Source organism: Melanerpes formicivorus, unplaced genomic scaffold, assembly GCF_026170545.1.
Source record: "Melanerpes formicivorus ecotype bairdi unplaced genomic scaffold, bMelFor1.0.p_v2 SCAF_9, whole genome shotgun sequence".
In the NCBI taxonomy this organism is placed as follows: domain Eukaryota; kingdom Metazoa; phylum Chordata; class Aves; order Piciformes; family Picidae; genus Melanerpes; species Melanerpes formicivorus.
Window position 1 is genome coordinate 13,873,369 of NW_027142361.1, and position 22,891 is coordinate 13,896,259.

General features: G+C 58.3%; 3 protein-coding genes across 6 annotated transcripts; 2 read left to right on the forward strand and 1 right to left on the reverse strand.

The window, feature by feature from the left end:
• Window positions 1-246: 246 nt before the first annotated feature.
• On the forward strand, window positions 247-10,904 carry SNX17 (sorting nexin 17). Its single transcript, XM_068143095.1, has 15 exons — window positions 247-461; window positions 2,232-2,306; window positions 2,457-2,574; window positions 6,002-6,066; window positions 6,206-6,316; window positions 6,708-6,798; window positions 6,979-7,066; window positions 7,372-7,441; window positions 7,559-7,651; window positions 7,786-7,989; window positions 9,225-9,347; window positions 9,473-9,550; window positions 9,725-9,799; window positions 10,089-10,130; window positions 10,210-10,904. The coding sequence occupies exons 1-15, from the start codon at window positions 402-404 to the stop codon at window positions 10,327-10,329; spliced, it is 1,413 nt and encodes a 470-aa protein (XP_067999196.1). The 5' UTR covers window positions 247-401; the 3' UTR covers window positions 10,330-10,904.
• Window positions 10,905-11,008: 104 nt separating this feature from the next.
• ZNF513 (zinc finger protein 513) lies at window positions 11,009-16,043 on the reverse strand. 4 transcript variants are annotated; one of them, XM_068143092.1, is made up of 3 exons: window positions 15,758-16,043; window positions 12,343-12,933; window positions 11,009-12,135 (listed from the first exon to the last, which is right to left on the reverse strand). In XM_068143092.1, the coding sequence occupies exons 1-3, from the start codon at window positions 16,026-16,028 to the stop codon at window positions 11,384-11,386; spliced, it is 1,614 nt and encodes a 537-aa protein (XP_067999193.1). In that variant the 5' UTR covers window positions 16,029-16,043; the 3' UTR covers window positions 11,009-11,383. The 4 variants fall into 4 exon arrangements, with proteins under 4 accessions (XP_067999193.1, XP_067999192.1, XP_067999191.1 ...); XM_068143091.1 differs by having other exon boundaries at window positions 12,343-12,936; XM_068143090.1 differs by having other exon boundaries at window positions 15,590-16,043.
• Window positions 16,044-16,098: 55 nt separating this feature from the next.
• On the forward strand, window positions 16,099-22,891 carry LOC137443414 (E3 ubiquitin-protein ligase RNF19B-like). Its single transcript, XM_068143096.1, is given in 10 exon segments — window positions 16,099-16,507; window positions 16,634-18,423; window positions 18,608-18,881; window positions 19,365-19,487; window positions 20,238-20,444; window positions 20,771-20,933; window positions 21,308-21,422; window positions 21,569-21,706; window positions 22,048-22,240; window positions 22,363-22,891. Coding segments are annotated over 9 exon segments (1,542 nt in total). The 5' UTR covers window positions 16,099-16,507; window positions 16,634-18,254; the 3' UTR covers window positions 22,523-22,891.

A 22,891-nucleotide genomic window follows, 5' to 3' on the forward strand; every position in this document is an offset into this window, starting at 1 on the left:
TGTAAGCGACCCTCCGCATGACGAGCGGTGACGCCATTCCGTGACCGGTACTGGGGGCCGTTCCCTCTACCTGGGGTGTCTCTGCCCGCGCCGCTCCGCTCCCAAAGCGGCTGGGAGCTCCTGCTCCCCCTGCTATCCCGGGCTCCCCTCCCTGGGTCCGCCCCGCTCTCAGCACCAGGCGCGGCGGGGCGTCACCGGGACTCTCCCGGACATTGGGCACGAGGCTTCCCTAGGGGCGGGGAGGGGATCACCAGGAGCGGGGCGGGGCTGGTAGCCGGTCCGGCCCCGTCGGGTGGTTCCACCGGCCGCGCCAGCGCGGTGCCTGGCCCGACATGGCGGCGCGCGGCAGGTAGCGGGGGCGCGCGACCCGCACCGGCCCTGGCCCCTCTCTCGGCCCCGCCATGCACTTCTCCATCCCCGAGACCGAGACCCGTGCCGGCGACGGTGGAGCCGCCTACGTGGTGAGTGGGGCCGGAGCGGAGCCACCCGCGGTACCCGGTTCCGATGTGGCCCAGTAGGGCCGGGAACGGGGCCGCTGGCCGGGAGCGGGTCCGGTGGCACCGTGCAGGCCTGGGGTGGCGGGTGGCCTGTGCCGGCCGGGACCGGGTCTGAGGCCGGGCCAGGCGGTGTGGGCAGCCCCCCGCGAGGGCCCTGGCGGACTCGGAGGAGTGCTGGGGGCCAGCCGTCCCGATGTGCTGCGGCGGGACTGGACAGCGGGCGGGGGCCCCATCCGGTGCGGGGGCCCAGCTCATCCTGGCCCATCCGTCTGCCCAGGCTTCCTGTTTTGCTGTGAACGCCCTCCCGCCTGCCAGCTACTCTGGGCGGTGGGAAGGAATGGTGTTGCGGGGTGGGGACCCCCCAGTTCCCCGGTACCGAGAACCCCAGCAGCGGCGGAGACCCCGGGGTGCGCAGAGGCAGTGAGGCTGGTCCCGACCTGTGCTCCCCGCGTCTCTGGGCTCCGTGCCCCCCAGCTACTCTGCTTCTTCTTATGGGGGATCCCTTGCCTGCTCCCTCTGCCGAGATCCATCTCGGGGGGTCTCACCGGTGCGTCGGGGACACAGGCCCATGACCTGCGGGAAGGGCTGAGAGGGGACCCGCCGATCCCCAGACAGCTGCAGCTGAACAAAGCTGGAAGAGCAAAGCTGCACCCGAAATGTCTGGCCCTGAGCCTTCCCGTGCACTTTGCCCTCCAGTATCACGATGGCTCCTTGGGTGGGGGAAGGATGTCATCAGAGTCAGAGAAGAGCTCATCCCTGGCGTCAGAAGAGAGCTTGTCCTTAGTGTCAGGGACCTTGTTCCCAGTTTTGGAGGAGAGCTGATCCTTGGCATTAGAGAGCTCATCCCTGACACCAGAGAGGTCATTTGCAGCTCTGAATCTGGGCAGGAGCTGGTGATGCCATGGATAACCCTGGCAGCGTGGACCCCAAATTGACACTGCCTGGGCCACCTAGCATCCCCTGTGGTGCCCTGAGCATTCTGCACGGCTCCTGAGCAGAGGGGCTGTTGAAAGATGGCATGAGAAGCCATTGTGAGCTCCATTATGGCCTGGAGAGATGTCTCTGCTGACCCTGGGCAGCCCCAGTATGTGGGGGCAGGAGAACACTTGGGGCTGCCAGTAAGCGGAAGGCTGAGCCAGGGCAGAGAGGCAGCAGTAGTTAGCAGCAAGAACCAGCTCCATGGAGTCCTTTCAGTGCTGTTATTGTCTTTTTCTGGTGCCTGATCCATTCTTGCTACATGTAGCCCTTGGCTGCTACCAGCAGCTCCTTGTGGTCCTGGCCATGCTGGGGGTCATGGCTGTGCCTGCCTGTGTCAGTCTCTGTGGACAGCCTTGGAGCACTGGGCTGCTGCCCTTGAGAGCTGGAGAGGTGCTGGTCCTCCAGGGGCAGCTCTGTGTAGCTGTATTCTCCAGGACAGTACCTGGAGGGTGTCTGGGCAGCATGCTGCTAGGATTGGTGCTTCCAGACTGATGTCTGCAAGGCAAATCCAGCACCCACAGCACTGCCCAGCTTGGCACAGGGTACCATGGGGGGTCCTGGCACTTCTTGGGGCAGGGGCTGAACTCTGCTGACAGGAGGGGAGGGCTAAGGGTGCCCCATATGTGCGTTGGCAGAGTCCTCAGGAGCACTGTCTCAGGCTGGGCCCTGCAGGGGCTTCTCCCTGGCACATTTTCTGCAAGCTGGGTGCTGGTGTCCTGGCAGGAGCTGGGATCTGACTGTTGTCTCTCTCCCTAGGCTTACAACATCCACGTGAACGGGGTGTTGCACTGCCGAGTGCGCTACAGCCAGCTCCTGGGGCTGCATGAGCAGGTATGGAGCTGCAAGCAGCTGGGCTTGCAAACCACTGGCTGCACTCTGTGGCTGTGGAGCACTGGAGCTCTGGGAATCAATTGGGGTGGAGGGGTCACAGCACCCACCATCTGCTTTGGAGGCTCCTGCAGTGCTTTGCTCTCTTCCCAGCTAAGGAAGGAATATGGCGCTAATGTGGTCCCAGCCTTCCCCCCAAAGAAGATCTTCACACTCACCCCAGCAGAGGTGGAGCACCGACGGGAACAGCTGGAGAAGTACATGCAGGCAGGTGAGCTGAGTGTGCCCCATGCTGAGGCTCAGGGCTGGCCACCCCCACCTCGGTCACTCAAGGCACTGTCTGCATCTTCCCACAATGTGGCCCATCTTGATGCTCTCAGTCTAGTTCTAGTACTGGCTAGTTTTGTCGACTGGAGGTCATCTTTGTCCCAGCACTGACAGAGGTGGAGACCTGCTGGTGCCTCCAGCTGCAGGGAGTCTGTGGCTGCCCTTGTACATATCCTACATGCAGTGCAGGTGTGGTTCTGAGGGGCTGCAGAGTGGATGGGTGTTGGCAGGGATTGCTGTGCCTTAGAGTCATTGAATCACTGAATTGTTTTGGCTGGAAAAGACTTTTAAGATCAAGAACAACTGCTAACAGCACTATCAGGTGACCTTAGCACCATATCTACATGGCTTCCCAGTCCCTGTAGGGACGGTGATCTCATCACTGCCCTGGGCAGCCTGTTCCTGGCCTTGACAATCCTTTTGGGGAAGAAATTGTCTTTCATGTCCAACCTAAACCTTTCCCTGGCACAACTTGAGGCCATTTCTTCTTGTCCTGCTCAAGAGGGCTCTAGCACTAGAGTTGGCAGGGCTCATTGGGAGAGCTTTAAACTAGGTTTGAAGGGGGTGGGTGATGAAAACAGTGTCTCCGGAGAGGAGAGAGAGGGACATTAAGTAAAGTTAGTGGAGAAATCAGCAGCCCAGATGAAGTGCATGTACACCAATGCACACAGTATGGGTAACAAACAAGAGGAACTGGAAGTCTTGGTTCACCAGGAAAACTATGATGTAGTTGCCATTGCAGAAACATGGTGGGACGATTCACAGAATTGGAGTACTGCACTGGATGGTTACAAGCTCTTTAGGTGAGACAGGGGAGGGAGAAGAGGAGGAGGGATGGCCCTGTATATTAGGAAATCTCTTGATGCCACAGAACTTGAAGTAGAGGATGAAAGGATTGAATGCCTATGGGTTAAAATCAGAGGGTGGGCTAACAAAACTGACATCCTAGTTGGAGTCTCTTATAGACCGCCCAACCAGGATGGAGAGGTAGATGAAATATTCTATAAGCAACTGGAGGCTGTCTCAAGATCATCAGATCTTGTCCTTGTGGGCGACTTTAACCTGCCAGACATCTGCTGGGAACTTAACTTGGCAGTCCAGGAGGTTCTTAGAGTGTATGGAGCTTCTTGATGCAGCTGTTAAGTGAACCTACCAGGGATCAAGCCCTGCTTGACCTCAAATAGAGAAGGGCTGGTGGGAGATGTGGTGGTAGGAGGCTGTCCAGGGTGCAGCGACCATGAGTTTTCAATATGCAGGGAAATAAGGAGGAGCAATAACAGAACCCTTGCTTTGGACTTCTGGAGGGCAGACTTCAGCTTGTTTAAGCAACTAATTCAGAGAGTACCCTGGGTAGCAGCCCTTAAGAACAAAGGGGTCCAGGACGGTTGGACCTATTTCAAAGAGGAGCTCTTGAAGGCACAGGAACAGGCTGTGCCCATGTGCTGAAAGATGAGCTGGCGGGGAAGGCGACCGGCCTGGATGGGCAAGCAGCTCTGGAAGGAATTAAGGGGAAAAAAAAGAGGGAATATCACCTTTGGAAAGGGGGAAATGCAGCTCGTGATACATTTAAGGATGTTGTTAGATCATGCAGGAGAAAAATTAGAGAGGCAAAAGACCAGGTAGAACATAAGCTGTGAAAGATAATGTAACCGTTTGAGGCTGTGCCTTTAAGAAAAGGACAGTACTGGGGCACTGTGGCTCACTTGGTAGGGCATGAGACTGAGTGTTGAGATCATGGGTTTGAATCCTGCAATGGGCTGAGCCAGAGGTGTGCCTCCTTCTTAAAGATGTGGAGGGTTAGAGAGAAAGTCTCAGCCTTCGCCCCCGACAAAGAGAGGAAAAAAAAAATAACCACATCTAGCCAACCGGAGAAGCAAAAGGGAATGCTATATTTACAAGCAATTTTTAGGGAATGCAGGATATATATATATACAATTTACAGTATTTACAATATATACACAGAAATATACAGCAAAGTAAAAGAACTAAATTCCCCCCCCTCTGGAGGAGGGTTCCCCCCCGTACCCCTTTCTCTCCCCTTTTTCCCCAAAGAAGGTTAGAAAGAGAAAAAGAGCAGTTGTTAATTAAAGCAAAGTGTTAGTAGGCCTCACGCTTATCTGTCCAAGGTCAGTCTGACAGAGAGCCTAGAAGGGGACAAGCTGGAAAGGAGGAGGGGAGAGTGGACTGAGGAAAGTCCCAGTTGCACTCAAAACTTTAAGTTGCATTCCACCAATCTACCAATGAAATTCGTTTAGACCTGTCTTTTGTTTACAAAACATTCAGCCAGAGTGTCCCAGTACTGTCCTTTTCTTAAAGGCACAGCCTCAAACGGTCACAGATAATAAAACACATTTTTATAACTATATTAATGTTAAAAAGAGGGTCAAGAAGAACCTCCACTCCTTATTGGACCTGGAGGGGAGCATTGTAACTAACGATAAGGAAAAGGTTGAGGTTCTAAATACCTTCTTTGCCTCTATTTTCAACAGTAAGGCAGGAGGACTTCAGGATAACTGGCCTCCTGAACTGGTAGATGGGGTCAGGGAGCAGTATAATCCCCCCAGAATCCATGAGGAAGTAGTTAGGGACTTGCTGAGTCACTTGGATACTCACAAGTCCATGGGACCAGATGGGATCCATCCTAGGGTGCTGAGAGAGCTGGCAGATGAGCTGGCCAAGCACTGGAGAGGTCCCAGATGACTGAAAACTGGCCAATGTGATGCCCATCCACAAGAAGGGTCAGATGGAGGAACCTGAAAACTACAGGCCTGTCAGCCTGACCTCAGTGCCAGGAAAGATTATGGAGCAGATCATCTTGGGGGCAATCACAGAGCACTTGCAGGATGGCCAAGGGATCAGGCCCAGCCAGCATGGATTTAGGAAGGGCAGGTCCTGCCTGACCAACCTGATCTCCTTCTATGATCAGGTGACCTGCCTGGTGGATGTGGGGAAGGCTGTGGATGTGGTCTGTCTGGACTTCAGCAAGGCTTTTGACACTGTCCCCCACAGCAAACTCTTGGCCAATCTCTAGACCCTTCACCAGCTTTGTTGTCCTTGTGGGGACATATTTCAGCACCTCAATGTTCTTGGAGTGAGGGGCCACAAACTGAACCCAGTATTCAAAGTGGAGCCTCTCCAGGGCCCTGGTCCTGCTGGCCACACTGTTGCTGACACAATCCACGATGCTGTTGGCCTTCTCAATCACCTGGGCATATGCTGACTTGTCTTCAGCTGGCTGTTGACCAAACATACTTGGGTCCTTTTCCACTGGGCAGCTTTCCAGCCATTCTACCCCAAGCCTGGAGGGTTGCAGGGGGTTGTTGTGACACTTCTCATGTCATGTCTGATTTCTTATTCATCTTCACCCCCAGTGAGGCAGGACCCGATGCTGGGAGGCAGTGAGACCTTCAACAGCTTCCTGCGCAAGGCCCAGCAGGTGAGGGGGCTGGAGCTGCTGGAGGTGGTGGGCTGCTGGGGCAGCCTGCACGGGGGTGAGTGCTGGGAACTGGGGCCCTTGGACTGTGGGGCAGTGAAGGGTGAAGGAGCCAAAATACAAACCTTGTTTCTCTCTTCAGGAGACACAGCAGATACCTACAGAGGAGGTGGTGCTGGAAGTGCTGCTCTCCAATGGCCAGAAGGTCAAGGTCACCATTCTTACCTCGGATCAGACGGAGGATGTCCTTGAGGTGCCAAAGCTGTTGTGCTGGGCAGGACAGGTTCCTTCAGCCAAAGTTCTGTGGTTTCCCTCAGCCTGTCAGCCCCTGGCCCATCCTGCCTTGTCCATATCCTTCAGCAGGGTTGTCTTGGAGGTTGAAGAATGCTGAAGCTGGGAGGGGTGTCCCCATGTGCTGGTGCCCCTCTCTGGGCCCAGGTTGATGTCAGGAGGTCCCCAGCCACTTCACTGTTGCCATGATCCCCCAGGCTGCACTTGTCCCCACTACCCAGGGTCCCACTACCACAGAGGTACTCCCTTCCTGTCTGGAGGTCTCAGGGTGTACACGGACTGGATCCTGCCATGGTGTAGGGAGGTAGAAGTGCTCTCTGTGGGAAGTGTTGACCTCCTGCTCTCACTCCTAGGCAGCGGCCTCCAAGCTGGATCTGCCAGATGACCTGATTGGATACTTTAGCCTCTTCCTAGTGAGGGAGACCAAGGATGGAGCTTTCTCCTGTAAGTAGAGCACACTGTAGCCTTGTGAGGGCTGTGGTGGGACATGTGCTCTGTGCCTTGCCCCAAGCATCCTGTCTTGGGTGGCGGGGATTCAGTGTGCTCCCTTGAGTGCCCTGACTGGTGGGGTACTGGTGGGCTCCTGCTGCCCACAACTGCTGCTGAGCTGCTGTTTCCCTGCAGTTGTGCGGAAGCTGCAGGAGTTTGAGCTGCCATATGTGTCTGTCACCAGCCTGCACAACCCCGAGTTCAGGATCATCCTGCGCAAGAGGTGAGTGGTGGGGATGGAGTAACAGTGGCTGCTGGAGCAGTGGGCTGGTGTCTGGGGGTCTCTGCTCTGTAGAGGGACCCCTCCCCTGCCTGGATTGCAAATCACAGGGTGCTTTGGCCACCAGGAACACACTTAGATGGTCTCAGCCATGACACAGGGAAAAGAGAGGGTCATGGCAACTGGCATGCCACTGGAGGTGCTGGTCAGAGAGCCAGCCCAGCACCTTGTCCTAGTGTGTGGGGTGTTTTTCTCCCCATCACTATTAGGACCTGGGGAATAGGTTGACCCATGTGGTTACCTTCTAGCTACTGGGACTCCTCCTATGACGATGATGTAATGGAGCATCGCGTGGGGTTGAACTTGCTGTATGCACAGGTGAGGGTTGATGCAGCCCCACTGGGTGAGGAGAGCTTCCGCACCCCTTGGCTATGGCTGTGCAGGGTCTGATGTGGCTCCAGACCCAGCTACTCACCAGTATCTGTCCCCTGGTAGACGGTGTCAGACATTGAGCATGGATGGATCCCTGTCAACAAGGAACAGCACCGGCAGCTGAAGTCCCTGCAGGAAAAAGTCTCCAAGAAGGAGGTAGGGGAGAGCAGAATGCTGTGTCTGGAGTATTCCCAGCACTGTGTGAAGAGGTGGTGCTGTGTTTGGTGCCTTTTGCTGGTCTGGGCGGTGCAACCAGCAGTGCTGAGCTCCCTTCCCGTCTCTGCCCACAGTTCATCCGCTTGGCACAGACCCTGAAGTACTATGGCTATCTCAAGTTTGACCCCTGCGTTACTGACTTCCCCGAGAAGGGTTGCCACGTCGTGGTCAGCGCTGGCAACAATGAGCTCAACTTCCAGGTGCGGCTGCCCAACGAGCAGATCAAGGAGGGTAGCTTCAAGGTCACGCGCATGCGGTGCTGGCGTGTCACGTCCTCGGTGAGTGCTGCTTGCCTGCACCAGGGAGCAGGGAGAGCTTTGGGGGGTCTGCTGGGACCTTGCTTCACTGGCAGCTCTGCCCAGAAGACGTTCTGGCTGTGCCGCTCGCTTCCAGCCCAGCCAGCTAGGTCAGATCCGAGTCCTGCTTTGGGGCTGTGGGTGTCACAGAATGGTTTAAGTTGGAAGAGATCTTGAAGATCATTGAGTCCAACCATTAACCTGGCTCTGCCAGGTCACCACTAAACCATGTCCCTCTGCACCACATCCACACAGCTTTTAAACCCTTCCAGGGGTGCTGACTCCACTAATGCTCTGGGCAACCTGTTCCAAGGCTTGACAACCCTTTTGAGGAAGGGTTCCTTATGTCCAACCTAAATGTACCTTAGCACTACTTGAGGCCATTTCCTCTTGTCCTATTGCTTGTTCCTTGGGAGAAGAGACTGACCCCACCTCTCTCCAACCTCTTTTCAGGAAGTTGTAGAGAGCAGGAAGTTCTCCCCTGAGCCTCTTTTACTCCAGGCTAAATAACACCAGTTTCCTCAGCTGCTCCTCACAGAACTTGTGCTCTAGATCCTTCCATCAGCTTTGCTGTCCTTCTTTGGCCATGCTTCAGCATCTCAGTGTTCTTCTGGGGATGAGGGACCCCAAACTGATTGCAGTATTTGAAGTGTGGCCTCACCAGTGCCCAGTACAGGGAGACACTATGTGCCCAGGTCCTGATGGCCACACTACTCCTGATCATGGCCAGGATGCTCTTGGTCTTCTTGGCCACCTGGGCATACCCTGGCTTCAGCTGGCTGTTGACCAACATCCTCAGGTTCTTTTCCACCGGGCAGCTTTCCAGTCACTGCCTGGAGCATTCATGGGGTTGTTGTGTCCCATGTACATGATCTGGTGCTTGGCCTTGTTGAACCTCATCCCATTGGCTTCAGCTCATCAATGCAACCTGGCCAGATCCTTCTGAGGGCTTCCTGACCCTCAACAATCCTCCCACTCAACTTGGTGTTGTGTGCAAACTTGCTGAGGGTGCCCTTGATCCCCTTGTCCAGATCATTAATAAATGTATTAAGGGTCATTGGTGTGAGGACATTTGAGGGGACCACTGCTGCCACCTGACAGTGGTGGAAGGCCAGTGGGAACTGGGCAGAGTGTGCAGCACCTGGGAAGTCAGCCAGGGCCTGGGAAGCCGGCTGCTGCTTTTACAGATGCTGTAGCCTCAGCCTGTGCCCTCACAGGTGCCTATGAGCAATGGTCCCTCAGGGAGCAGTCCAGGGAAGTCCGAAGTGAAGCTGGAGTTGGCTTTTGAGTATCTAATGAGCAAGGATCGACTGCAGTGGGTTACCATCACCAGTCCACAGGTAAGGCTGCCTGGTGCTAGACCAGTGGTGGACTAGGATGGCAGCAAGGTGGTGGTCTGGGCTCAGCATAGGTTGTGGGGAAGGCTGTGGGGTGTGTGGAGCCTTGTGACACCTCTCCCTTGCAGGCAATCATGCTGAGCATCTGCCTGCAGTCCATGGTGGACGAGCTGATGGTGAAAAAGTCTGGAGGCAGTATCCGCAAGGTAAGGGTGAGACTGGATCTTATCTCTGGACTGGGATCCTACCCTGCCCCTGGGGTCTCACAGGGCCCTGCTTTGATTTCTGAGTGTGGTCAGATTAAGGATCTCCAGGGCCCATCTCAACCTCTGGAGCTGCCCCTGGAGACCCTGTGGCTGAGCCCAGCTCCTTCCTTGCAGATGTTTCGTCGGCGGGTAAATGGGGCCCTGCGGCGCTCAGAGAGCCAGCAAGCTGTGAAATCACCCCCACTGCTGGTAAGTGGGACCCTGCAACGCTGGAGGGGAGATGGGCACAACTGTGATCATCACTGTATGCCCACCACCCCGAGGTGCCATGTCTGCTCAGCAGGGCTGAGGCAAGCCCCAAAGACAGCAAGGCTGCAGTACCACACTACTGTAGCCCTGGGAGGGAAGAGAAAAAGGTCCTAGACCCATCCCTGGGAGCTGACTCACGGTGGGGGGAAAGGGAGGGTGGCCTGGGCTTGTCCCAGATGAGGGCAGGGAGATGGTGGGTGCCATGTACTGACCATGCTGCTCTCCACAGGACTCACCTGATGCCTCCCGGGAGCCAATGGCCAAACTCTCGGTGAGTTGTATGCATCTGCACTATCACTGTCACCCTTGGGGGGAGTGGGGGTCCACCCTAATGCCTCCCCTCTCCATAGAGCAAGCTCACCTCTGTCAGCCTGCGAGGGATCAGCCAATCCAGCTCAGCTAACGACATGGGCGCCAATGACTTCCATGGCAATTACGCCTTTGAGGGCATCGGTGACGAAGATCTGTAGTGACCCCGTTCCTTCCTCGGGCAGCACTGGCCGAGGGCCTTCGCTGAGGAATGTACGACCTGCAGTCAGGTTGCAATCCATGTGCCTCTCACCCGCTCCATCCACCTTCCCCTGTTCCCTAGGGCTAAGCCCTCAGCCCACCAATGCCTTCCTTTGGGCTGGAGGCAGCTGACCTCCTCCTGCTGCTGTGCTGGCTCTAGCCGGGAGAAGGGCTTGTTCCAACCCGAGCAGCATGCCCAAGCTGAACCCTGGAGCAGTGTGGTGGGGAGCAGAGCTGCCCCTGCCTCAAGTGCCCAGCTGTGCAGGAGGGCAGCTGCCCTGGGTGGCACTGAGCAGCCACTCTTGAGGCTCTGTAAATGCCAAATTAGCATTTAGATTTCTGCTGGGAAACTGCAGTAAGCTGTCTCCAGGGGGAGGCCCTGCGCAGAGCCTCCTCTCTAACCCGCTCATAGACTCCAGCATAATCTAGGCTTTATAACCACCTATTTCCTGCTGCTCAGACCGACCAGAGCATTAATGGACAGTAACTGATGTTTACACAATGCAATGATGATTAAAATGGATTCTGATTGGTACGAGGCTGTGTGTTGGGGGGTGGCCACTGTCCCTCCCATCCCTGTATACCTTTGCCAGCCCCACATTATCCTTTCCTGAAGTAGAACAAGGCCCCCAGGGAGCATAGCGGATAACAAAACCAACTGGTTTAATGCTTTTATACACAATATAAATTACACCGACCGGCATGGCGACAGCCACAGAACCAGTCCTGTTCCACCCTCCCTCCCCTTTTCCCCAAACTCCAGCAGAAGAAGGGTCCAGTCAGCAGGAACCACTCCCGGGGGTACCTGGAGACACAGCACCAGTCACTGCGGCAAGCACTGGAGCCACACGCTTCACCCTGCCTGGGAGAACTTGGTGTAAGGCAGCCCTAAGCCCCCATGGAGTCTGCTGCCCATCCCTCCCCCAGGGAGGGCAGGGGCTGCGGCTGGGGGTTCAGTTCCCAGGGCTGAGGCATCCGGGGCCTGGTGCCTCTGCAGCCAGGCTAAGTGCTGTCTCAGGGCAAGGCTGTGCCCACAGCTGGAGGGGCCAGGAGGGCTTTGGCATTGCGCGGGTTAACCCAGCTCTCCGCTGCGTGGCCGTGGATCTTCTGGTGGCGCTTGTAGTTGTCCCAGTGGCCAGTGGTGTAGGAGCAGTCCCGGCACTGGAAGGGCTTCTCACCTGTGTGCCGCAGCATGTGCCGCTTCAGGTTCATACTCTGGTTGCAGCTGTAGCTGCAGAGGCTGCACTGGAAAGGCTTGTCACCCGAGTGGATGCGCCCATGACGCTTGAGGTTGGCCAGGTTGCCGCAGGCGTAGTCGCAGAGCTGGCACTTGTAGGGCTTCTCACCTGTGTGCACCCGCTGGTGCCGCTTCAGGTTGTCGAGGTGGGCAGAGGCATAGGGGCAAAGCGGGCAGGTGAAGGGCTTCTCCCCGCTGTGTGTCTTCATGTGCCGCGCCAAGTGGTTGGGGTAGTGGGTGACGAAGGGGCAGAGGCTGCAGGCGAAGCCTTTGTCCCCAGTGCCTTTGCGGGGGCTGGCTCCCGGTTCGGTGCCCAGCACTGCCAGGCTGCAGCGCCCACAGACCTGCTCGGCCAGGCCCTCATCCTGAGCAAAGCCATCGTCCAGCACCAGCCCACACATGCGGCACGTGAAGGGGAAGAGCAGCTCGGGCAGTGCAGCTGCCTCCTCACCCCGCAGTCGGGTACAACCAGGCAGGAAGGGGCCACTGTTGCTGCCCACGTGCAGGTTCAGCTCTGGCAGCAGGGGTTCTGTGGGACAAACACAGAAGAGGCTGTCAGCGGCAGGGAGCTGGAGGTGACGGTGGCCTGCTGAGGCCGGTGGCCTGCAGCCCCAGACCTGGCACAGGACATGCTGGCAGGGCAGCAACATGCAGCCAAAGCCTTGCCCCTTCCCTAGCCCCGGGGGTTATGCCTTGGGGGCGGTTCCCAGCTGCAGCCCCCCACCCTAGTCTTTACCTGTGTCCTTGTCCTGCCGGTGCGGTCCCTCGCCCTCGGGCATGCGGTGGCTGAGCATGTGCCGCTTCAGGTTGCGGCTCTGGTTGCAGCGATAGTCGCAGGCGGCACACTGGAAGGGCTTGTCCTGGCTGTGGACCCGCTCGTGGCGCTTGAGGTTGCCCAGGCTGCTGCAGGCAAAACTGCAGCCTGTGCAGCGGTACGGCTTCTCCCCAGTGTGCGTACGCAGGTGCCGGGTCAGGTTCACCAGCTGGGCAGAGGCGTAGGCACACTGAGGGCAGGCGAATGGCTTCTCCCCGTTGTGGGTCTTCATGTGGCGCTTGAGGTGGCTGGAGTAGTGGGAGGCGAAAGGGCAGAGCTGGCACGAGTAGACGATGCGCTGACTGCGGCCCGCCTCGGTGCCTGCGCACTGCAGGCAGCTCTGCCCGAGGCTGGCAGCCAGCTGCAGCCCACACTGGCGGCAGGGCAGCGCGGCTGGGCCCGGCTCTCCCCCCTCCTCAGGGTCGCTCTCCAAACTCAGCTGCTGGTAGCTGGAGGAGCAGTCGTCGTCGCTCAGCGCGTATGCCGGGATGGCGATCTTCCCCACCAGCGTGTCTGCTGAAACACCGCGGGGGTCATGGAATCACAGAATCATTTAGGTTGCAAAAGATCCCCAAGATCAAGTCCAACCATTAGCCCAGCACTCCCACAACTAAGTCCCTCAGCACCATGTGTACATGGCTTTTAAACCTCTCCAGGGATAGGGGCTCTACTGCTGCCTTGGGCAGCTCAGGCTAGGACATGGCAACCCATTTGGGGAAGAATTTTTCCTAATGTTCAATCTAAACTTTCCCTGGTGCAACCTGAGGCTCCTTCCTTTTGACCCATTGCTTTTTACTTGGGAGAACAAGCTACCTCCCACATCTCCTCCACCTCCTTTTCAGGGATTTGTCTTCCCTGAGCCTCCTTTGCCCCAGGGTAAATAAGCCTAGTTCTCTCAGCCATTCCTCAGTAGACTTGTGCTCTAGACCCTTCACCAGCTTCATTGTCCTTCTCTGGATACCCACCAGCACCTCCATGTCCTTCTTGGAGTGAAGGGCCCAAAACTGAACCCAGTATTTAAGCTGCAGCCTCACCAGTGTTGGGATGGGGTCAGCCCAGCTAGCATGGGATCAGCCCCTCCACTTGGGCTACCAGTCTGTCTTGGGGGGATTGGGGCCAGGAGGGTCTGGGCAGCTGCACTCACCCCAGCAGCACCCACCATGTTGTGCACAGCAGGATGAGGAGCCTCATGGCCCCCACCTGCCCAAGCACCTTGTCCTGGGTGCCTCAGGAAGCCCTGTCACCTCCACCCTGTGGATGGCCAAGCTAGGTGTCAGTCCACAGCCAGACCCCCAGCAGCAGGCAGGATAGCTGGAGAGGGTCATGGGGTGGGCAGCCAGCATACCAGTGCTGCCAGGCCTGGCTAGTGGGACACAGTAGTGGTGGGAAGGTGGTGGGTACAGGCTGGCCCAGGCAGGAAGGCTGTGTCCCTGTAACACTCACTCTGGGCCCGAGGATGGCAGCTGGTCCTGCTCCCATGGCCAACACTACAGGGCTCCATCACCAGCCCTCCTGCATCACCGAGGAAAAGAGACCTTCCCCTGCTCTCTGCCAGTGGGGAGAAGACTGTGCCAGGCTTTCAGAGCACATCTTTGCTTCCTGTCTGGTCACAGACCCTAGGGGCAGCGCTGGTGCACCAGTAACGATGACAGGAATGAAACCTGCTTCCCTGTAACTGCCTTGGGCTGTTCTTGTGCCCCAGATATGGCCCCAGGGCTGTGCTCAGGGCTGGCAGGGTAGTGGCATGCACCCAAAGCCTTGCAACTATGAGCCTCAAGCTGTGCCCAGCTCTCTTCATGCAGTGCTTGACCTGGGACCTTGAAAGACCCAGCAGGCATACACTGCCCCTGGAAACAGCCTGGGCAGTCTCCTTTGTTGCTGTCACCTGGCTGGGTCCAGCTCCAAGCCCCAAGGCTGCTCCATGCTGCAGGATGGGGTAAACTCTCTGCCCTCCAGTCTGGTTGTAAACACTGCCTGAAGCACAGACACCACACCAGGGCATCCTATGAGGGCCTGGCTCCTGCTGGGGAGACCCTTGACCTGCCTGAAGCCTCACACCAAGGGACTTCTCCGCCTCCCAACTCAGGCCCACAGTGCCACAGCTGCCCTGGAACACTCTCCCCTGTGTGCTACTGGGTCATTGTGCCCAGGTGGGACAGTACTGCCCACAGGGTGAGGGCATGGACAGTGACGGCTCCCCTGACCTCCTCAGCATCTCCTAAGGTGCCTGGTCCTGTTCCCCAGCTCAGGAAGGGGAAAGAAGGTATTGCTAATGGCACAAGGTCTGCAGAAACCTGCTTTCAGCCCCTACTGCTGAGATGGCTGTGCCCCAATGCTGAGCTCTGTGCACACAGGCTGTAGGCAAGTGGGAACAGAACTCATCTGTCAGGCACCTGGGACAACAGCTCGATGTGACAGTGGGAGCTGCTGGCACAAGCACCGAGTATACAGGCCAGAACACAGCCCTTGAGGACAGTGAGGTGACAGAGGGCCACAGTAGTGGTCTGTATCTCCCTCTCGCCACTGAGGATGTCCTCACGTTACTCACTGCTCAGTGGCAGCGAGTGATGCTTTCACTGGTTTCTGAGAGGCACAAGAAGGGGGCTGGAGCACCTTTGCTCCCCTGGCCGACCCGGTGTCTGGTCTCGACCAGCTGCACTAAGGGGCTGGGGGTCCCACAGAGCAGACAAACGGTAGGGAGCAGGGACAGCCCCGGCGCAGCTTCCCCCACGCAACGCATGGGGCGGCCGTGGGGTAGGACCCCGCAGGGACCAGGCCCCGGCTTTGGGTGGGCAGCAAAGCCGTGTCTCGGGGGAATCAGGGGCTCCAGGGATGAGCCCCGTGTGCAGCTGCGGTAGGTGACGGGGAAGCCCCGGTGTCCCCAAGCAACCGCGGGGGGCGGGTCAATGCCGAGGATCGGGGTCGAGCAACTAGAGACCACCAGTGCGGGCACCACCCCAAGGGCTGCGGCCTTCGGCCTTCACCCGCGGGAGATGATACAGGACAGGGAACGCGCTCGTAGTGGGAGCAGTCACCGGGAGGGACCGCTCCCGGGGAGGGCGGCTGCCCGATGAGGCCAAGCGCTGTGCCGGTACCGGCAGGGCTGGGCCGCGCCCCCGCCCGGCGGCGCTCCCGGAGCGGGCCGCCGGGCCCGGACTGCGGCACGCACCTGGCGATCCCTTCTCGAAGGCCAGGCCACGGCCCAGCAGCAATTCACCGGGCAGCACCAGCGCCGCTCCCGCCGTCTCCTCGGGGCCGTCCTCGGCATCCGCTGCCACACACGGAGCGCCGCGGGTCACGGCCGGGCCGCCGCCACCTAGCCTCGCCGCGCACTCACCCTTCACCGGCTGCGGGTGGCTCTGCTTCCGCCGGGGCATCGTGGCCGGGCCCGGGCCCGGCCCCGCCGCCCTTCTGCCCGCGGCCCGCCAGCCGCCCCCACCAGCCCGGGGCGGCCACCGCCGCCCCGCCTCGACTGGGCACTTCCGCTTCCAGACGCGGAGGGGTGGGGCCAGCGCCGGACGTGGGTGCGGCGCCCCGGAAGCCGTCCTGGTACCTGGAAGTGTAAGGCGGGTCCTAGCGCCCGCCTCTCTCCAGCACCTTGCCGGCATGCGGCGGGGGACTATCGAGCCGCAACGGGGAGAGGCAGGCGGGAGATAGACAAGGCCGGAGCCCTGTGGGCGATAGTGGCGCTCGGGAGGGGCGAGGCTCTGTAAAACCGGAGGTTGTGAGGGCGGGGTCAGCCGGGGCTCCTCCTCTTCCTGTGCACCGGGTACCGGAGCAGGCGGCGGGCGGCACTACGGGCGCTACTACGGGCGCTACTACGGGCGCTACTACGGGCGCTACTACGGGCGCTGCGGACCCCAGAGGGGCGGTTGGGGGGGATTCGTGAGCGGGAAAGGGTAGGGCCATGGGGATGGAGGGCCACTGGGCCACCAGGGTGAAGGGTCAACGGGGCACCGGGGCAGGGGTCTGACGTTGTTTATGCCCCACCAGGAGCGGCTGCGGCCACCTCTGCCGCTGCCTCGCCAGGCCTGGCCCCGCTCCGGGGAAGCCAGGACCCGGGCTCCTGAGCCAAGGGAACAGCTCGGTGAGTCGTGTGCCGGTACTGGTGCCGGTCCCTGCAGCCCCACCGCGGGGTCTGGCCATCCCAGCATCCCGGACCCTGCCCTGCCCACCAGCAGAGCCTCTTCACAGAGTGTTTCTGTATTTTCAGGTCCCTGAGGGACTCGGATGTGCCGGACTTTGTGGTAGTGCCAGGGTAGCCATGGCTGTGCTGTGTAACCAGCAGTGATCCCCCGCTGACAGGGACCTGGGGGCCAGAGGATGGGGCTGGTGCTTCTTAGCTTGTGCCCTACAGCCCCGAACATTCAGCTGAGGCATTGTGGTTCCAGGGTGTCTCCTTGTGAGCCGTCCCTGCTGGCTGGCCAGCTGATGGCCACGGTGTCATTGTGGCTGCTCCAGCACTGATTGCTGCTCTTCTGCTGGGCAGAGTCCCAATAATAGCATCAGTCCCACTGCCCTCCCCATGTTTGAGCGCTTTCTCTCCCACTCTCCTCCTGCAGTACATCCCATGCTAAGAAGCATTTCATTCCATACTCATCCCAGTTTCCATGAGCTCCTCAGTTACCACCTCACTGGGAAGTGCTGTATCACCTGATGTGATGCGGTGCAGCACCTTGCTCATTCCCAGCAGAGCCGATCACAGAATCCCTGAATCCCAGCATGGTGGAGACTGGAAGGGACCTGTGGAGACCATTTAGTCCACTGCCCCTGCTAACAGGGTCACCCAGAGCAGGTTGTCCTGGATTGTGTCCAGGCAGGTTTGGAATCTCTCCAGAGAAGGAGACTCCACACCCTCTCTGAGCAGCATTTTCCAGAGTTCTGTCACCCTGAAATTGGGCTCCTTGCTCTTACCTGAGCCAACACTAATCTCTGCTTCCTCCTGTGCCAGCTATGCTGTTCTTGCTCTGCTCTAATAGAAAAAAAATGCAGAGGCTGTTAGAGGTGAAGTGACGCAGTAGTGCTGGGGAGATGTGACGTGTAGGATGCAGCTTTTGGGTTCTGCATAAGTAAAGAGCAAGAGAGCAGTGCTGGCACTGCTGTCACAGTGGTTGTGTGGCCATAGGCTCATGAACCCTATGGTAAAAATGGGCAGATTTGCCTCCTCTCTCCTGTAATCACCTGACTTTTGGCACTGAATCAACTGGCTTCTGGGTCCTTTGGCTTGGCTGTCTCTTCTACAAGCTTGGCAACAACTTGGGATATGGGCAAGCACTTGTCAGGCACTTACTCCCTGAGAGGCTGGGTCCTACTGCCTTTCAAGGTCCATTACCACCAAAACATTGGATGATTCTACATCCTGGGTGAAGGAGGCTGCAGATGCAGGAGCAGAGGGAGGCAAATGCTGAAGGGCTTGTGATGGGTCCAGGGTGCTGCTGTTGGGGCTGGCCCTGCTGCCCTGGACATATAAGGGCTGAACTTAACTGGGACTGGACTGGTCTGTGGATTGCAGATTATGGCTTGTCCTGGTGCTGCTGAGGTGTTTTCAGTGGTATGGCTGGTGGACGGCCCTGGGGCTCATCAGCAGGGGCTGCAATTGGGTCCTCTGGGTGCTGAGGGCTCACTCCCACACCCTGGGCCCAGAGCTTGCTCTCATGTGGGGTTCCTTCACAGGCTGAGCAGAACCGACTGCAGATGGAGATGATTCCCCTGTCGCCTGTGGTGAGAAGCTGGCTCCAAGGCCCAGGTAGGAGCCTGGCCTTGGGGGCCAGGCTGGGCTTGGCACCTCCCTGTTGCCCTCCATAGTGCGGTGGCTGCTGCCCCAAGAGGCCACTATGGAGCGGCCCACGTGGGTGCCAAGGCCCCTCCGCCTGCTGGGCTTCTTTGGGCAGAAGCCATAGTCTGTCGGAGGGGAAACATCCTCAGAGCTGGAGCCGGAGGAACCTGCGGAGATGTGCATCGTGCTGGCGCTGGGTGAGGGTGGGGAACTGGTGGAGTGTCCGCTATGGAATGGGTTGCCCGGGGAGGTGGTGGAGTCGCCATCATTGAAGGTGTTCAGAGGGAGACTTGATGGGGTGCTTGGTGCCATGGGTTAGCTGTTTGGGTGGGTTGGATTGGTTGATGGGTTGGACACGATGATCTTGAAGGTCTCTTCCAACCTGGTTTGGTTTATTGGTTTATTGGTTTATCTGCCTGCTGCCCCAGTCACCCGAGGCCTTTCCCACCCTGGCTTCCTGCCACCACTGCTCATGCAGGGCCTGCCTGGAGCAGTACCTGCGCATCGCCATCAGTGAGAGCCGTGTGCCGGTGGCCTGCCCCCACTGCCCTGCCCTGCTCCAGCCTGCTGATGTCCACTGCCTCCTGGCCGAGCCCAGTCTCCGGGACAAGTATGAAGAGTTCCTCCTGCGACGGCTCCTGGTGGCAGACCCAGGCACACGCTGGTGCCCTGCGCCCGACTGCAGGTGACTGGTGCTTGCCCCTTGTACGGGGCTGGGAGCTGGGGTGGTGGTGGGTCATGGAACCCATAGGACAACCACAGAGTCCTTTAAGAGGCAAAAGACCTTTAAAATAATCTAGTCCAACCATTAACCCAGCACTGCCAGGTCATCACTAAACCATGTCCCTCAGCACCACATCTATGTGGCTTTTAAATCTATGCAGGAATGGGAGCTCCACCACTGCCCTGGGCAGTCTGTTCCAGGGCTAGACAACCCTTTTGGGGAAGAAATTGTTCTTCGTGTCCAAGCTTAAGTGAGAAGTTCTCCCCTGAGCTGCCTTTTCTCCAAACTGAGCAACCCTAGTTCATATTGGACCAGTCTGGGAGGGCCCAGGGAAGCTGGGTGGGTGGTGGAGAGGGGAGGCTGTTTTAGTCTAAGCTATTGAGAGTGTCTCCTGAGTCCCTACTCTGCAGCTGTGCCTCAGTGCTGATCCCCCTCTCCCCACAGCTATGCCGTCATCGCCTATGGCTGTGCCGAGTGTCCTCGCCTCACCTGTGGCCGTGAGGGCTGTGGCACTGAGTTCTGCTACCACTGCTGGCAGCCCTGGCACCCTGATGGACCACCCAGAGGACTCGGCCCATAGTGAGACCATGGCGCAAGGTGGGAGTGAGCAGAGCAGGGATTTCACCTAATCCCAGCATGGTGGGGCTTGGAAGGGACCTCTGGAGATCATTGAGTCCAACCCTCCTGCTATAGCAGGTTCACCCACAGCAAATTGCCCAGGATGGTGTCCAGGCAGGTTTGGAATCTCTCCAGAGAAGGAGACTCCACAACCTTTCTGGGCAGCTTGGTCCAGGGCTCTGGCAGCTCCACAGGAAATAAGTTTTGCCTCGTGTTCAGATGGAACCTCCTGGGTTTCAGTTTGTGCTTGTTGCCCCATGGCCCGGTTCTCTTGCTCCCTGCCTTTTAGGTATTGATCAACATTGAAAAGATCCCCTCTCAGCCTGCTATTCTCCAGGCTAAACAGCCCAGGGGCTCTCAGCCTCTCCTCATTGGAGAGATGCTTCAGTCCTCTCAGCATCTGTAACCTCTGCTGGATTCTCTCCCAGTAGTTCCCTGTCTCTCTTGAACTGGGAAGCCCACAATGGAACCCAGTACTTCAGACATGGCCTCACTGGGGCAGAGAAGAGCAGGATGAGAACCTCCCTCAGTCTTCTGGTCACACTTTTCTAATGCACCCCCGAATTCAACTCTTAACAGTTACTGTAGCCCCTGTGCAGTTGTGCTGGGATTGTGCAGGGGACCTTGCTGTGTCTGGCTGACCCTGACATCTGTTAGATGGGCAGTAATGCTGGGGTAGGGTATAGGGGTGGACTTGTACTGTCCTCTCCTGCTTCCCTCAACCCCATCCCATCTCATCTCCTTTCCCCCACCAGCTGAGGCTGAGGCCATCAAGGTCTGTCCCCGCTGCAGTGCCTTTATCATGAAGATCAACGATGGAAGCTGCAACTGCATGAGCTGCACAGTGTGTGGCTGCCTCTTCTGCTGGCTCTGTCTGCAGGAGATCTCTGATGTCCACTTCCTGAGGTCAGCACAGGGCTGGGGTGTCATGGGTTGAGGCCTCAGGGCTGAGATGGAGGCTTTTCCAGGAGCTGTGGGGCTGGGATGGGGGGCAGTGAAGCTATGCTGAGAGCCAGGTTTGGGCCTGGCTAGGCTATGGGAGAGCAGCGTGGTTGGTGCTGGCACAGCTGAGGGCCCAGGGCTGGTTCTGGGCACGCTACAGACGGGGTCCTGGGAGACAGCTGGAGCTCAGGATTGGAGTGGGAGAATCACCTCAGCATGAGGGTGGCTGTGCTGGGGTCTGCCTGCCCCTGTGTAGGAAACATCAGCTCAGTCCTGCTCTGTCCTCGCAGCCCCTCTGGCTGCACCTTCTGGGGGAAGAGGCCATGGTCACGAAGCCAGAGGATCCTGTGGCAGCTGGGCATGGTGCTGGGGGCACCCATGGTGATCTCCCTTGTTGCAGGCATCGCTATCCCTGTCATTACCTTTGGGATCCCCATTTACATGGGTAGGAAGGTACTTCAGTGGGCCCTAGGGTCCCCGTGATCCTGCTTGCCACTGAGCCTGGTAGCCCTCATGCCTGAACAGACACACGATGCTTGCCACTGCCCACAGCATGTTCCTAGGCCATCCCTGACCCCTCACAGCTCCTTGAAGGAACCCTCACTGCTGCTCACTCCAACAGCCTCCACTGGCAAGGGGTCTGGGTGCATTTTCCAGGCACACGTGAACAGTGGTGCCATGTCCCTGAAGAGATGGGAGGGCATGTCTGGGCAGCCATGGCTGCAGCTACAGCTCTGCCAGGGCTGGCAAGAGGGTCCAGGTCCATCCCTGGAGTTTACACGCTGAGAGCTCTGCAGAGCACTTTACCTGTCCTGCTTCTCCTCGAGGTGCTGGGCCAGAGCCGGAGGAGCAGCCTGTCAGGGTGCCAGCAGTGCCTCTCTGTCACCAGCAGTGTTCTCCTCTCCCTCTTTGTGTCCCCCATCATAACAGCTGTCACTGTGAGTAAGTGCACCTGCCTGGGGGCCGCCATGGCAGCATCTCAGGGCGAGTATGTCCGAGACCTGAGACACCTGGGCTTAACCTGGGAGAGGGGCAGGCCAGCCAGGGCCACCAGCTGGGCTGTGAAGTAGTTGTCTTTCTGCCCACAGGAGTTGGCGTGCCCCTGATGCTCACCTATGTCTATGGGGTGGTGGTGCTGTCATTGTGCTGGAGCCACTGGGGCTGTGGGGGCAGCCGCAGCCCTCCCAAGGATCTTGGTGTGGTGGAGCTGGAAAACCTCACCAAGTGTGAGTCCTGCACTGCTGTATGGTCACTGTCCCCTTTATTGGGCTGTGCAGGTGCTGGTCCTGCCTCATCTCTGTGGCTGTGACATCTTTGGAGGTGGGGGCTCCCTGTGGTGTGGTGTTGGTGCTACTTCTACCCAGGGTGGCACCGCATATGCCTCTGTCCCTGCAGGCAGGCTGCAAGCAGCAGTCCAGAGGGAGGTGTATGCTGTCCAAAGCAGTCTGGGATCTGCCTGTTTGCATCCCCTGTGCTCTGTCCTTGCTCTGGGGAAGCTGTTCTGCTCCCTGCTCCAATAGGGAACAGTTATTATAAGGAGGGCACTAAGTACCATCTCTCCTGCCAGTGAATGAGCTGTGGTCGGTGCTGCCTAGCCCCAGGCCCCCTGAGGATGGAGCTCCAGATGTCACCATCTCACTCCCCAGCAGCAGCCACAGCCCTCACGGTGTGTTGGGCTGGAAGGAGCAGGACAGCCACTTGGCTAGCACAGTGGCCCTGGCAGGGAGCATGCTGAGCGAGGGCCAGGACACGTCCCTCAGGTGAGCCCTCAGGGCTGGCAGTGGGAATGGGCACCTCATTTCCAACAGCCTAACCCATACCTGCAGGGAGGTTGGGTATCCCCTTGTGGGTTGCTGTGCTCAGGCCCCACGTTTGTCTGCAGGGAAGGTGTCAACATTGAGGTGGAGGTGTCGATTGAGGCAGTGCCACATCCTGCCTGGGAGCAGAGCCTGTGCAGTGTGCTGTCAGGGCAGAGCCTCTCTGGGGACTCCTTGGGAGGCACCAGTGACAGAGGCAGTGCTGTGAGTGACCCTGCAGAGTGAAGGGACTGAAGCACTGGGTGAGGAAACCCTCGATCCAAAGAGTCCTGGCCTGGGCTCCCCCTGGCCACTGATAGAGAGTTTGTGTCTTCTTGGGCAGAACTGTCACCTGCTGTGGGGCACCAACAGCCCCCTGGAATCACAGAATGGTTTAGGCAGGATAACACATAAAGATCATCCAGTTCCAACCCCTTGTCATGGGCAGGGACACATCCCACTAGACAAGGTTGCTCAGAGCCCTATCCACTTTGGCCATGAACTGGGTCCTGGCTGTCCCCAGGGTTGTCCCTGTGCTCTGCCCCATCCAGCTTTTCCCTGAGGTCTGGCTTGAGCATTAGTACTGCTGGGAAATAAAACTGCTCTCTGAGAGTC